The 12,729-nt window shown below is 57.7% G+C and overlaps 1 protein-coding gene across 1 annotated transcript in view; it reads right to left on the bottom strand.

The window, feature by feature from the left end:
• The window catches only part of TNRC18 (trinucleotide repeat containing 18), an 84,141-nt gene that overhangs the window by 60,240 nt on the left and 11,172 nt on the right, over positions 1–12,729 (bottom strand). Inside the window, exons 2-4 of the mRNA XM_032394045.1 lie at positions 3,181–3,336; positions 976–1,101; positions 6–555 (exon numbers count right to left, since the gene is read on the bottom strand). Of these exons, the coding sequence (XP_032249936.1) occupies positions 6–555; positions 976–1,101; positions 3,181–3,336 (832 nt within the window). The remainder of the gene's footprint in view (positions 1–5; positions 556–975; positions 1,102–3,180; positions 3,337–12,729) is intronic.

The raw sequence follows: 12,729 nt of genomic DNA on the forward strand, positions 1-12,729 counted from the left end.
CCTTGGGCGGCGGCGGGAGCGGCGAGGGGCAGGGGCACGGCCCCGGCAGCAGGGCCTCTGCGCGCCGCAGCCGCGCGCTCTCGTCCTGGCGCGCCGCCTCCTTGGCCACCAGCGCGGGGAGCCCCGCGTCGCCCGCGCCGTTGCAGAGGCTCAGCGCCGGCGGTGGCGGCGGCGGCGGCGGCGGCGGCGGCGGCGGGTTCTTGCCCTTGCACTCGGCGGCGGCGCCCGGCCCGCGCGGCGGCCCCAGTTCGGCCAGGAAGGGCGACAGGCGCTCGGCGAGGCGCGGGGGCCCGCGGTCCTGGCGGCCCTCCGCCCGCGCCTCCTGGGTCAGGTCCACCACGCCGCGCGGGCCCGCAGCCTCCTCGCGGGCCCTCGGGTCCTTCTTGCCGAACAGCGGGGGCGGCTCCCCGCCGCGGCCCGCCCGCTCCTTGGCTGGACCTTCCCGCGAAGAGCCTTTGGCCGGGGCGCTGGAGGAGTGGCCGCCCGGGGTCCTGGAGGAGGGCGCGTGAGAGTGCAGGGCGCCCGGAGCCCCCGGGGCGGGCAGGTAGAAGCCGTCTGCGGGAGAGAGCGAGCGTGGGCGTGAGCGCGCGCCCCCTCCACCCAGCCAGCCAGCAGCGGGGTCCCGGAGGGGCTCCCGGTAACCCCCAGGCCAAGGAGGAGGGCACACTCTGCAAACAGAGGGTACCGAATTCACAGTCTCTCGCCCTGGCCATTGACTAACCTTCCTGAGCCTCAGTTTCGTCATCTGTGAACGGGGTGGGGACCAGGGTTGTTTTAAGGGCCTAAGAGGGTCAGGCGGGAGCACAGCACAACTAGAAGGCACCAGAAGGCTAGGGGCGGGGCTTAGGGGCAGGGGTCTCAGAGAACAGAGCTAGGTGCTGCCTGGAATACTGGGTAGTGGTGGGGGGCCCCAGACAAACCCCTCAGAAGTTACCCCCCAAGCCCCGTCTCCCCGCTCCTGCCCCCTCATCATACCTTTCTGGGTATCGAAAATGCTGGGCTGGCCCAGCTGGCTGAGGAGGGGGCTCCCGCTGCTGGGGGGCTCCAGGTGGTTCAGGTGGAGGTAGGATGGGTACAGCCCGCTGGGCAGATGGGAGAAGCCTGGAAGAGAGAAGAGAAAAACTGAACTGTCCCACCGCATGGACTCCCACGAGGAACTTCCTTCCATCCCTCTCTTTTTCTTGAGAATAAAGTATTTTAGCTGTCAGCCCCCTGGTTCAGGGAGCCCTGAGATTTGCGGCCAGCTCCCCAGGGCAGGCCTGCCCCCACCCCCTCCAGACCTGGCACTTCAGGCCTCCCTCCAGGCCCAGGCAGCCCTCAGGGGCTTGGGCTCTCAAATCCCCCAGAAAGAGGATCAGAATGGATCCAAGGAGGCAGGGGACGACGGTGAGGACAGCTTAACCACAGGCCAAACGCTGCCCACTGCTTTGCCTTTGTTATTCTTATTTAAACTTCAACAAAACAAAAGCCTGTTGAGGCAGATACTCTTAACATCCTCACTTTATAGGTGAGAAAACAGAGGCTCAGGGAGGACCACTGGCCCAAAGTCACACAGCAGAGGAGCCTGACTTTGAATGGAAGTCACTGGGACTGTTAACCTCAGCCCAACACAGACTCGGTGGAGCAGTTTACTGATTTAATGAGTCCCTTCTCTGCTGTGTGAGCCCGAGCAGGTCACTCACCTGCTCTATCAGCGCACCCAGCATCTGCAGCTGCCAGGTCTCCCAGGCCAGGAAGGAATGCCTCCTGGTGAGGATCCTCCTAGTCTCTCCCCACCAGTGCTGCCCAGAATCAGGGCTTCGTGGGACAGAGAAGACGGGAGGGTAGCCACAGAGAAAGAAATGAGACTCTTCTGAGGGCCCACGGGGAATGGAGGCCCAAAGAGCCGCACAGCAGGGCCCAGAAAGGCAGGCGGGCTGGCGAGCAGGCAGGTGTGGGGGAAGGTCGTCCCGGACCACGGGCCTATCGGAGGTCCTTGAGACGCAGGTCCCACGTGCCCCCAGTGGCTCCCTCTGAGGCCAGAGATCCAGGGCCTGTCCCTGGCCACACAGGACCCATGCTCCTCCCACAGCACCACCTGACAATGGCGTTAACAACAATCACCGAATAACCAAGACCACCTGATGCACATGATCTCTTTCAGCCCTGGAAACATCGCATGGGATCCCTGTGCTTTCTCGTCTGGAAAAGAGACCTAGCAGTCCCCCTCTCACAGCTGGTCGTGGGGACACGCTGAGTCCAGCTGTGCAGCGCGTGCACGGGTTTGTAACCGTTCCTACATTACTGGTGTTTGCGACACGGGAGAAAAAGGAGTCAGGGCAGAGGCACAAGCTGGTGGCACGGAGACACCAGGCAGCGTCTGTTCTTCAGGCCTCTCCAGCCCCGCCCTGGCTGGCTAAAGTGGGAGGCTCAAATGGGACCCCAGCCCCAAAGGACTGCCCACCATCCCGGGCCTAGAGAGGCAGGTCCACCCCCTCCATGGGAGGTACACATGATGACGGGTACTTGGAGAGACTCGGGCACAGAGGAGGACGTGGGCAGACAGTGAGCCATGAAAAGCCCAGGAAAGCCCTCAGCCTGCAGTGGGTGCTCCCAGGACCCAGCATCCAAAGCCCACCAGAGGCGGGGAAGGAGCTCAGGGTCCCCCCGGCCTATCTCTTCACTGACAGAGGGAAAAGTGAGGCTCCAGGGAGGTCCAGGATTTGCAAGGCTCCCAGACGCCCACATTTACGAGCACCACTGAAGAACTGCCAAGGAAAGCCCTATGGCCCTGGTCCCATTGCTCCAACAGTGATTATGGAGGGCCCCCAGGGAGACAGCGGTGAGCAGAACAAACTAGGCCCTGCCCTCAGAGCTCACTCTGGTAAGAAAATAATCTGTCTTCACAAGCGAGAGGTGGCCGGGGGGAGGGGGGTCAGCTGAGCCCTAAAGGATGAACAGTGGGTTAAGTTAGGAGCTGCAGCAGAGGGAACTGACTTGTGCAAAGGCCCTGTGGCAGTGACCAGAGGAAGCACTGAGCATTTGAGAAACAGCAGGGAGGCTGAACGACCAGGGCTTGCCCCCCACCCCCCAACCACCGCAGGAGAGATGACCAGAGGTGGAAGGGAGTGGGCAGGATGGAGAGGTGCCAGGGACAGTGGCCCACAGCCCTCAGCCCCGCCCACCTGGCACACTCCTTACCTTCATGGGCATGAGCGGCCCATAGCTGCACCATAGGCAGGTTGCTGGGGGTAGGGGAGCGGAAGGAGAGGTCAGAGGGCAGGGGCACAGGGCTCCCATGGGACGAGGCTGAGGGCCCCATCCCGCTGGCCACAAAGCTGCCCAAGAAGGCCTCGCCTGCAGAGAGAAGGGGGGGCTGTCAGGCACCCACCAGGCCCCCACTGCCCGGCCCAATACCCCGCGTTCCCCATGTCTCCCCCCACTTCTCGGAGCTGACACTAGCAGGAACACCAAAGAAACCCTTCCGCCCCACCCCAGACCCTCGGGCTCAGGACAGGCCTGTCACCTCAACCAGACCCAGTACTTGAAAAACCTGCAAGTGCAGCCCCCAGAGGAACAGCCAAAAGGAAGCCCACCACCATCGAAGGCCCTCACCTCCAGGGCACCCAGCGCTCGGCAGGAGGGGACGGTCCCCCCAACCTGCTGATGAAAGCTGAGGCACAGCTGGGGGCAGGGACCTCCTGAGGCCACAGAGCAAGGAGGTGGGGGGCTCAGGGTCCAAACCCCTGCTCATGCTCTGAGCGCCTGGATCAGGGAGGATCCCACAAGTCAGAGAATGACCTCCTTGAGGACCCCACAGCAGCCCTGCTGAGTTCTGAGGAGTCGTCCTCGGCCAGCCTCAGCAAGCCTGGTGCGGGAGGAACCACGCGCCCATTTAAGGCATGAGGAAGCTGATGCTGGGGGCTGGGAAGTGACTGGTCCCACAGCCAGTGAGCCACGACCGGGAATACACACCCAGCAAACATCCCAGGGCTACAGCGAATTGGCGAGAGCACAAGAAGGAGAGCCCTGGGCCTCCCACCCGAGGTCCCTCAGATGGGGGGTGCGGTGGCCAGCCGCTGCCGGGGAGAACAATGTGCTGGGGGCCTGGGTGGAAAGACCTACCCCTGCCACGCCCCACTTGGCCAGGCCCACGCCAGGAGGGACGCCCCCTCACTGTGGCCACCCAGGGGCTCTGGCCCTCAAGATCCATACACCCCACCCTTCAGGGGAAGATCCCAGCAGGCCTCCAGGTCACGGGCTAGAGGGAGGCCTGTGATATTTGGGCAGGGGACCTCCCTTCCCTGGCCTCAGTTTGCTCATCTGCAAAACGGGAATACTTAAGAACTGTAGCGAAGAGGGAAGCGTGAATTGAACGAGAATAACAACACGGCAGCAGCCCACAGTCTGTGGGGATTCCGAACCCTCCCCCAACGCCCCCAGGAGGAGGGGCAGAGGCCTGCACACAGAGCTGAGCATGAGGGTCACCAAGCACCCAGCAGGAGCCCGCTCTGGCCAGCGGGAGCTCAGGGCCTCTCCGTGTGCCCCCTCGGGCTACCGTCTCCGCATCCCCGTGAAGCGGGTACCGTCTGCAGTGACCCAGAGAACTGACTCCGGGGGGCCCAGCCCACAGGGGGCTCACAGAGCCCCGTCCGACCTCTGGGTCCCCAACAGCCCGGTATGCAGGTCTGTGTACAACAGGTGCTCACTCACTACGTCCCGGGGGCACCCGATGCCAGAATGTCCGCCCACTCCCTTTGGGGTGCATGCGGGGAAACCAAGGCTGCAAGGGGCAGGGCCTCCGCCTTGGTCCTCCGGAGTGGAGACTACAGCAGGCAGGAGGGGGACCCCTTCTGGCCACATGCGCCATCACCAGCACCCCGCGCCTGGGGAGCCCCCCACGCTCCAGCCCAGCCTCACGCAGCCCCCTCACCAGACTCCAGAGCCAAGCCTTCGGGACCCAGGGCCATGGTGGCCGGTCAGTACACCCATGTGGCCCCAGCCTGGGCGGCAGGGCCTCTGGGCCCCGCTAGGCCCCAGGCTTCCTCCTTGGCAGGCAGGCGGGTAGAAGGCTCCGGAAGCCGGCAGCCAGAGGTTTGCGCAAGGGCTTACATCAGCCACCAGCTCTTCCTGCCCCGGGCCGCACGGAAGCCGGGTGGCCCAGGCCTGCCCCTGCCCAGGCTTGTGAAACCCGCCCAGCAGCACCCAAGGCCTGGTGGGGCGTTGGTGCCCGGATGCCACCAACGGCTCCCGCCCGCCACAGGGGCTCAACGGCGCGCAAACTCCCTTCCCCGGGTCCGGCCAGGATGCTGGTGGCCCGGAAAGACCGCGGGCCAGTGTGCGCCGCTCCCAGACCGCAGGTTCGCGACTCTGTGCAACGGGCACGCCAGCCCCACGTCAGACCAGGCCCCAGGTCTCCCTGAGGACCCTCCCGGCTCGCTTCCGCCTTCGGTGGGGCCCTCCCGGCCACTGCATCCAAGCCTCCACCAGTGGCACTTGGTAATGTCAGTCCCTCCGTCAGCCTCACTTCCCGCCACATCCAGCGCCCAGGACCTGCCTGGGCACACAGCATGTGTCGGCTTTTGGACGGAGACGCCAGCATTGTTTCTAATCCCCTCCGGGCCAGAGCAGAGAGACACATGTCAGGATTAGGAGAGAGTGTAGGCACAGCCCCTGACCCCTGAGGACACCACGCGCCATCCCAGGCCATGCGGCCTGGGCTCCCTGGGGTGGGGGACGGGCCCCGCGCCACCAGGGTCTCCGGGAGGCTTTGTGAAGCCCCGCCCCCACCCCAGCAAACCTGGTGCTCGTCTCAAAGTCTAGCTCCACAGCCCTGCTGCTGCTCACACCCACCCCTGGGGACCCACTGGACTCTCCCCAGACTTGGCTGGAAATCCTCCAGCACAGCCCGAGGGGGGAGGCGTCTCGCTCCCTCCCACCTCGGCTCAGCGCCAGGCCTGCCCCCACCCTGGTCCCAGGCTGCCCCCTGGTGGCTAGAGGTGCCACCTGCTCTGGACGCCTGGGACGCTAACCCCAGCGACCCACAACGCACAAACGACCATCCTTCCGAAGAGTAACGGCGAACACTCCCCCAACACGGACAGGCGCCCGCCATCACGCGTGCTTAAACTGCTTCACTGCCACACGTGTCATTTATGGACTCTTCTTGCCGGCCTGACGACACCCAACAATCTCAGGTCACAGGGCGCTGGGCCGGGAGCAGAGCTGCACCCCGGAGCCCAGCAGTCGGGGCGGCCACGCAAGGGCCACCAGGGCACCCGCCAGAGTGTTCCCGCAAGTGCCCCGTTCACAACGGGTAACTGGCCCCATAACCAACCGTGTCGGACGCACGCTCCGTGTCTGCGTGGACCCTACAACCAGAACACTTAAGTGTGGCTGGTGAGGAAACACATCTTTAATTTTATTAAATTTTAATTAATTTAGACTTCCTTTAGCCACAGTCCGCGAAGGCTCCTCCCTGCCAGAAACCGGAGGGGGGGCAGGGATGGGGCCTCTGACTCCCCAGTCCCTCCACCATGGGAAGGGAGGTGACAGAGGGGTCCCCAGGGACGACAGGAAGACCAACCCCAGCTCCAGCGCCCACTTGCTCTGTGACTTTGGGCGCGTTTCTGAATTTCCCCAGGCCGCGTGAAGTGGATCACAGAGTGAAAGGTGATTTGTGAAATGCTTCTGTGAAGTGCCAGGCAATGCTGGGCTAACGTTTTTACTCCAGTTACAGGAACAAACCCTGGGGCTCAGAGAAGCAGAGCGACTGCTCAAGGTCAGGGTCTGAGAGGGACCACTTCCTCTACCCAAATTCCATCTGCCCTTCCTTAAAATCAAATTTTATTTTTATTATTATTATTTATTTTTTTTAGATTTTATTTATTTGACAGAGAGAGACACAGCAAGAGAGGGAACACAAGCAGGGGGAGTGGGAGAGGGAGAAGCAGGCTTCCCGCCGAGCAGGGAGCCCGATGCGGGGCTCGATCCCAGGACCCTGGGATCATGACCTGAGCCGAAGGCAGACACTCAACGACTGAGCCACCCAGGCGCCCCTATTTTTATTATTTTTTTTTAAAGCTTTACTTTCTATTTACTTACTCATTTGAGAGAGAGCACAAGCAGTTGGGAGAGGGAGAGAGACTCTGAAGCCGACTCTGCACTGAGCACAGAGCCAGACACGGGGCTCGATCCACCGACTGTGAGGACCATGACCTGAGCCGAAACCAAGAGTCAGATGCTTCACTGACTGAGCCACCCAGGCGCCCCTAAAATCAAATTTTAATTTAGAAACCAGACAGTTGGTGACTGCCCATGACAAAGGCACTGTTTACTACTCTACCATACACTTTCAAATGGCCAATTGCCCACAGTATGAATTTCACCTTGAACTGAAAAAGAAACCACAGGTAAGCTCTGCTCTCCCCTCCGATGCCACACCGCAGTGTCCCCCACCGGGCCACGCTGGCCGGTAGAGCGGCCTCCCCACCCTGGACGCCCCAATGCCCAGAGCGAGGCAGGCACCAGGGGCAGAGCGGTCACCCATCCTGGCTCAACCTCCCACAGCCCTGGGAGCGCGGGAACCTTGTTACCCTCATTTTACAGACTGAGAAACTGAGGCTCAGAGGTTGCCTGGGGGACCGCGATGCTTAGGCAATGTGACAAGCACACCGCCACCCCAAGCCCTCAGCTTGGGAATCCCACCATGGTGGGCCCTTAGCTCTAGCCAGCCGCGGAGAGAGGGAAAGTGAGGGAAGCCACCCCCTAGGAGGCACTCAGAAAGTGGTCTTCTCCCTCTCTGGTGCCCAGTGCCCCAGGAGAGGGCAAGGGCGCCCCGGGGTGGGAGTGGGGGCAAGAAAGGAGGCCCAGAGGCCCAGCTACGGGACAATGGGCCTCCTCCACTGCCTGGGGGAGGGGTTCAGGGTCCCTCTGGGAGCATCAGCAGCAGGGAGCTGGGCAAGGTGACCCTAGCACCCTGTGCCCCTTCCTGCCCTCCCCAGACTGAGACCTACCAACAGCCCAGCCCCTCCCACCCCACATACTGCCAGCCATGGACAAGAACCTCGGGAACACAGCAGGGAGCCAGGAGTTTGGGGGTGCTGGCCAGCCCGCTTTCAGCTATCGCCACCCCCCTCTCTGACACCTGGAACACAGGAAGGGTTTCAGGAGTCGGCGGCCTCCAAGGCTGGCCAAGGTCACGAGAAGGCAGAACTCGAATCCAGAGAAGGTCCGTCATGCCGTCTGTCCAACCATCTGTCCATCCCTCCCTCCCTCAACGCTTATGTAGGCCTACCGTGTGCTAGGGGCTGGGGAATGAAGCCCATCCAGACGCATTTTGTAAGGGGCTGCGCTATCCCCATCTGCTGGCAGACACCCCCCAGAGTAACAGTGAGGCCACCTCTTCTGGCCGGGGGCATCTTGCCTCTTAACAGATGGAGTCCCTGGGGACCCTTCTAGAAGCTATGTAATGGGCACCTGAAGTCCTCACTGATGGGAGCAGGGACGGGTACTTGGTGAGATTAGGGTGGGTACAAAGGTTTAGTAAACAGTGAGGGACTTTATCACTGCAAATGGGCTGGGCTGGAACACAGAATAGCACAGCCCTGCAGGCTGCACCCCAGGGCCTTTGCACCTCAGCCTGGAATCCATTCCTCCCTCCAGATATGGCAAGTTGTCTGTAAAGTCCCATCTCTTACACCTCAAGTAACACTTGAGTACACTTGAGTACAGCCTGGCCTAACCCTAACCGTGCTGTTCTATTTATTTATTTTGTTAACCATGCTATTTTAGATTGCAACCCACCCCACCCCACCCACCCTTTCTTGAATTATTTTTCTCCATAGTGCTTATCACCATTTCTCATACCAAATACACATTAGTTCCTTCTTTATTGTAGCTCCTTGTTTATTGTCCCCCTCCACCCACTGAAACAGGAGTCCGCAAGCTTTTTCTTGAAAGGGCCAGATAATAAGTCATTTGCGCACTGTGGGCCTATTCTGCGGGCTGCAGGGAAAGCAGCCTCGGACACCACCTCAACTACTGGGCTTTGTTCCCATAAAACTTTATTTACAAAAACAGGTGGGGCGCCTGGGACCACCTCAACTATTGGGCTTTGTTCCAATAAAACTTTATTTACAAAAACAGGAGGTGGGGCGCCTGGGACCACCTCAACTATGGGGCTTTGTTCCATTAAAACTTTACAGAAACAGGAGGTGGGGCGCCTGGGTGGCTCAGTTGGCTGAGCAGCTGACTCCTTGATTTCAGCCTAGGTCATGACCTCAGTGTGGTGAGATCAAGCCCCAGGTCAGGTCTGCCTCAGCACAGAGTCCCCTTGAGATTCTTCCCCTCCCTCTGCCCCTCCCCCCCCCGCTAGCACTCTAAATAAAATAAAATAAATAAATAATAAATAAATAAGATCTTTAAGGGAGAAAACAAACAGCAGGTGGACCTAATTTGGCCAGTTTTGTAGGCCCCTGAGTTACAATGTGGGTTTAAGTGACCCCTATACTGCACACAGTAGGTGCTCAATTAGTATTTATGGATAGGAGGGCTGGGTAAGGTCATGATCAGCTAGGGCTGAGGGAAGGAGAACGGGGCGGGGGGGGCCTTTCCTGGGACCAGACTTCACAGCCAGCATAAGGCTTGCTAAAGCCTTCAAGGCTTTGCTTCATTCTGTCTCCCCACCCCCGTCAACCACGGCAGGGGGTGTGGGGGGGGTTCTTAACCCTTTTGCAGATGAGGCATTGAGGCTGACTCCAAAATCTACACTCTTCCACTCAGCCACACCACCCAGACACTAGACCCTATTTTCCTATTTTCACTCCCCAAGGCCCCTCCCCCTAACCACAACAGAACAAATACATTGTCCCTTCCTACTTAAAAGGTTCTGGCCTCGGAAAGGGGCGGCATCCTTTACCGTGTCACCAAAGGCTATCAGAGCATCTCATCAGCATGATCAAATCAGGGTTATCACCCAGAAAAGAGCTCATTCCAGCCCAGAGCACCGACATGTGACTCAGGCGTTTCTATGACAGCAGCTGAAAATAGTGTGAGGACCCTCCGGATAAAATGACCTTCAGACTCCCACTGATCCCGAGACGCAGGGACTTCTGTAATATCTAAGCCAGAGAGTGGGTTAAAGCCTTCGCTGTATAAAGAGTCTTATCATTCAGTAAGAATCCTAAGCAAATCACCAACGACAGTAAATGGCTGAATCCAGTGAAAAATTTGTCGTTAGGATTACAAAGAAGTATTAAAACGGGATGATGTCATTTTCATCTGTCGAATGAGCACATTTGGGGTTTGGCTGTGGGGAGGGCGGGGGCGAGGTGGGAAGCAGCCCAGGGAGGGTGAGCAGAGGGCCAACCCATTCCCAGCTTTTGGAAAGCAAATCAGCAGAACTCTTCAGCCCGGAAAAGGCACAGACCCGCTTTTGGGGGTCCCTCCCAAGGAAATCACCAGATGTACTTACTAGGATGCTCACTGCGGCCAAATTGATGGAGAGATTCAAAGCACTCCAATCCAAATCCCCACAGCACTGTGTGTGTGTGTGTGTGTGTGTGTGCACGCGCGCATACAAATGGAAAGCAGAGTCTCAGAGAGGTCTGTGCACACCCATATTCCCAGTGGCAGTCTCCGCAAGAGCCAAAAGGTAGGAGCCACCCAAGGATCCACTGGATAAACAGAATGTGGTCCATCCATACGACGGGGTATGATTCAGCCTTAAAAAGAAAGGCAGCTGACATGAGCTCCGATACGGATGAATCTTGAGGACGTTACGCTAAGTGAAATAAGCCAGACACAGAAAGACAAAAACCAAGACAAAAGTAGGATGCCTCTTTTATGAAGCCCCTGGAGCAGCCAAGTTCATAGAGACAGAAAGTGGAAGGGCAGGTGCCAGGGGCTGGGGGAGGCGCGTGGGGAGTTATTGTTTAATGGGACAGGGTTTACAATTTGTATGATGGAAACGTCCTGGAGATGGACGGTGGGGACACAGCAGTGTGATTATGTACTTAATACCACAGAACTGGACACCTAAACACGTAAAAATGGTAAATTTGTACACACTTCACCAGTTAAAAAAGAATAGAAACACAAAGGGTTGGGGCGCCTAGGTGGCTCAGTCGTTAAGCGTCTGCCTTTGGCTCAGGTCATGATCCCAGGGTCCTGGGATTGAGTCCCGCATCGGGCTCCCTGCTCAGTGGGGAGCCTGCTTCTCCCTCAGCTGCTCCCCCTGCTTGTGCATGCTCACTCTGACAAATGAATAAAATCTTAAAAAATAATACATCTTAAAAGAGGGGTGCCTGGGTGGCTCAGTCAGTTAAGCGTCTCTTGATTTTGGTTCAGGTCATTGTCTCAGGGTCGAGGGATTGGGCCCTGTGTTGGGCTCCGCATTCAGAACAGAGTCTGCTTGAGATTCTCTCTCTCCCTCTCCTTCTGCCCCTCCACCCTGCTTGCTCTCGTCTTATCATCTAAAGATAAAAAAAAATGAGAAATGTCTATTCATCACAGGACACCATTAAGAAAAAGAAAAGGTGAGCCACCACATGGAAATAGATCTGTGCATCATGTCACCAAGGAAGGGTTTGTATCCAGAATATATAAAGAACTCCTGCAAATCAATAAGAGAAAGACAACAAAATGTAGAAATGGGCACCAGGAAGGTAGCAAATACATCAAAATGGCCAGTAAAATGACTACCAGCCTTTTTTGGGTTTTTTTAGTTTTTTTATTATTATTATTATTATTATTATTTAGTAATCCCTCCACCCAACATGGGGCTCGAACCCACAATCCCAACATTAAGAGTCACATGCTCCTGGCACCCCAGTACTCAGCCTCTCAAACTAGGGAGGAAATGTGAATCAAAACTACTACACGCCCACCAGAGGGGCTAACGTCAACAAGGAAAGAGGGACAATATTAAATATTAATACACGTCTGGAGGAGGCATAAATTAGTACAGCCACTCTGGAGAACAGTCTGGCAGAATGTGCAAACCTTCCTGACCCAGCCGTGCCCTCACGGGTATGCACCCAAGGGCGAGGCCTAGAAACGCACAGAGCCAGTCCAAATTTAAGAGTCTAACCACCAGTAATAGTCAAAATCCGAAAACAACCCAAATGTCCATCAACAGCTGGATAAACACATTGTGACATGTCATACAATGAACACCCCCCAGCAAGAAGCAAGACAACCCCCCGGACCAGAGCCACGGGAAGTCTCACAGCAAAACACACGAAGACAATACACTGCACGCTTGCTCGTACTGCACATGAAGTGTGTGAGCAGACAGCTCAAATCTCTGGGGGTTGGACGGGGTCCCCTGGGGATAAGGAGGGGCCAGTGACCCAGGGTTATGTGGGGGGGGGGTTGTGAAAAAAATAATAGAGCCGTACATCCATGATCTGTGCTCCTTTCTCTGTGGATCTTAAACCCCGATAACAAATATCCACAGAAGAAAGGTCAATGCGGGTGGAGAGCCCAATCTGAACCCTAACACAGTAAATATCACATTCCGAGTAATTTTTATGAACTCTCACACTAACAAAATCTGCACAAACCGAAGCAAGTAAATAAATTAAAATGAGCCAGGAAAGGAAAAAGGAAAGAGAAAGAAAAATTCCTACCAAGGATGTAGCTCTCCTCAACCCCCGGCTTTCCACCAGAGAGCTCAGGCCTCGTTTCTAGAGCCCTTCTCTTCCCAGCTGTGTGGCCTTGAGGAGGTAACACAACCTCTCTGTGCCT

The sequence above is a fragment of the Phoca vitulina genome, unplaced genomic scaffold (assembly GCF_004348235.1).
Source record: "Phoca vitulina isolate PV1807 unplaced genomic scaffold, GSC_HSeal_1.0 scaffold79, whole genome shotgun sequence".
In the NCBI taxonomy this organism is placed as follows: Eukaryota; Metazoa; Chordata; class Mammalia; order Carnivora; family Phocidae; genus Phoca; species Phoca vitulina.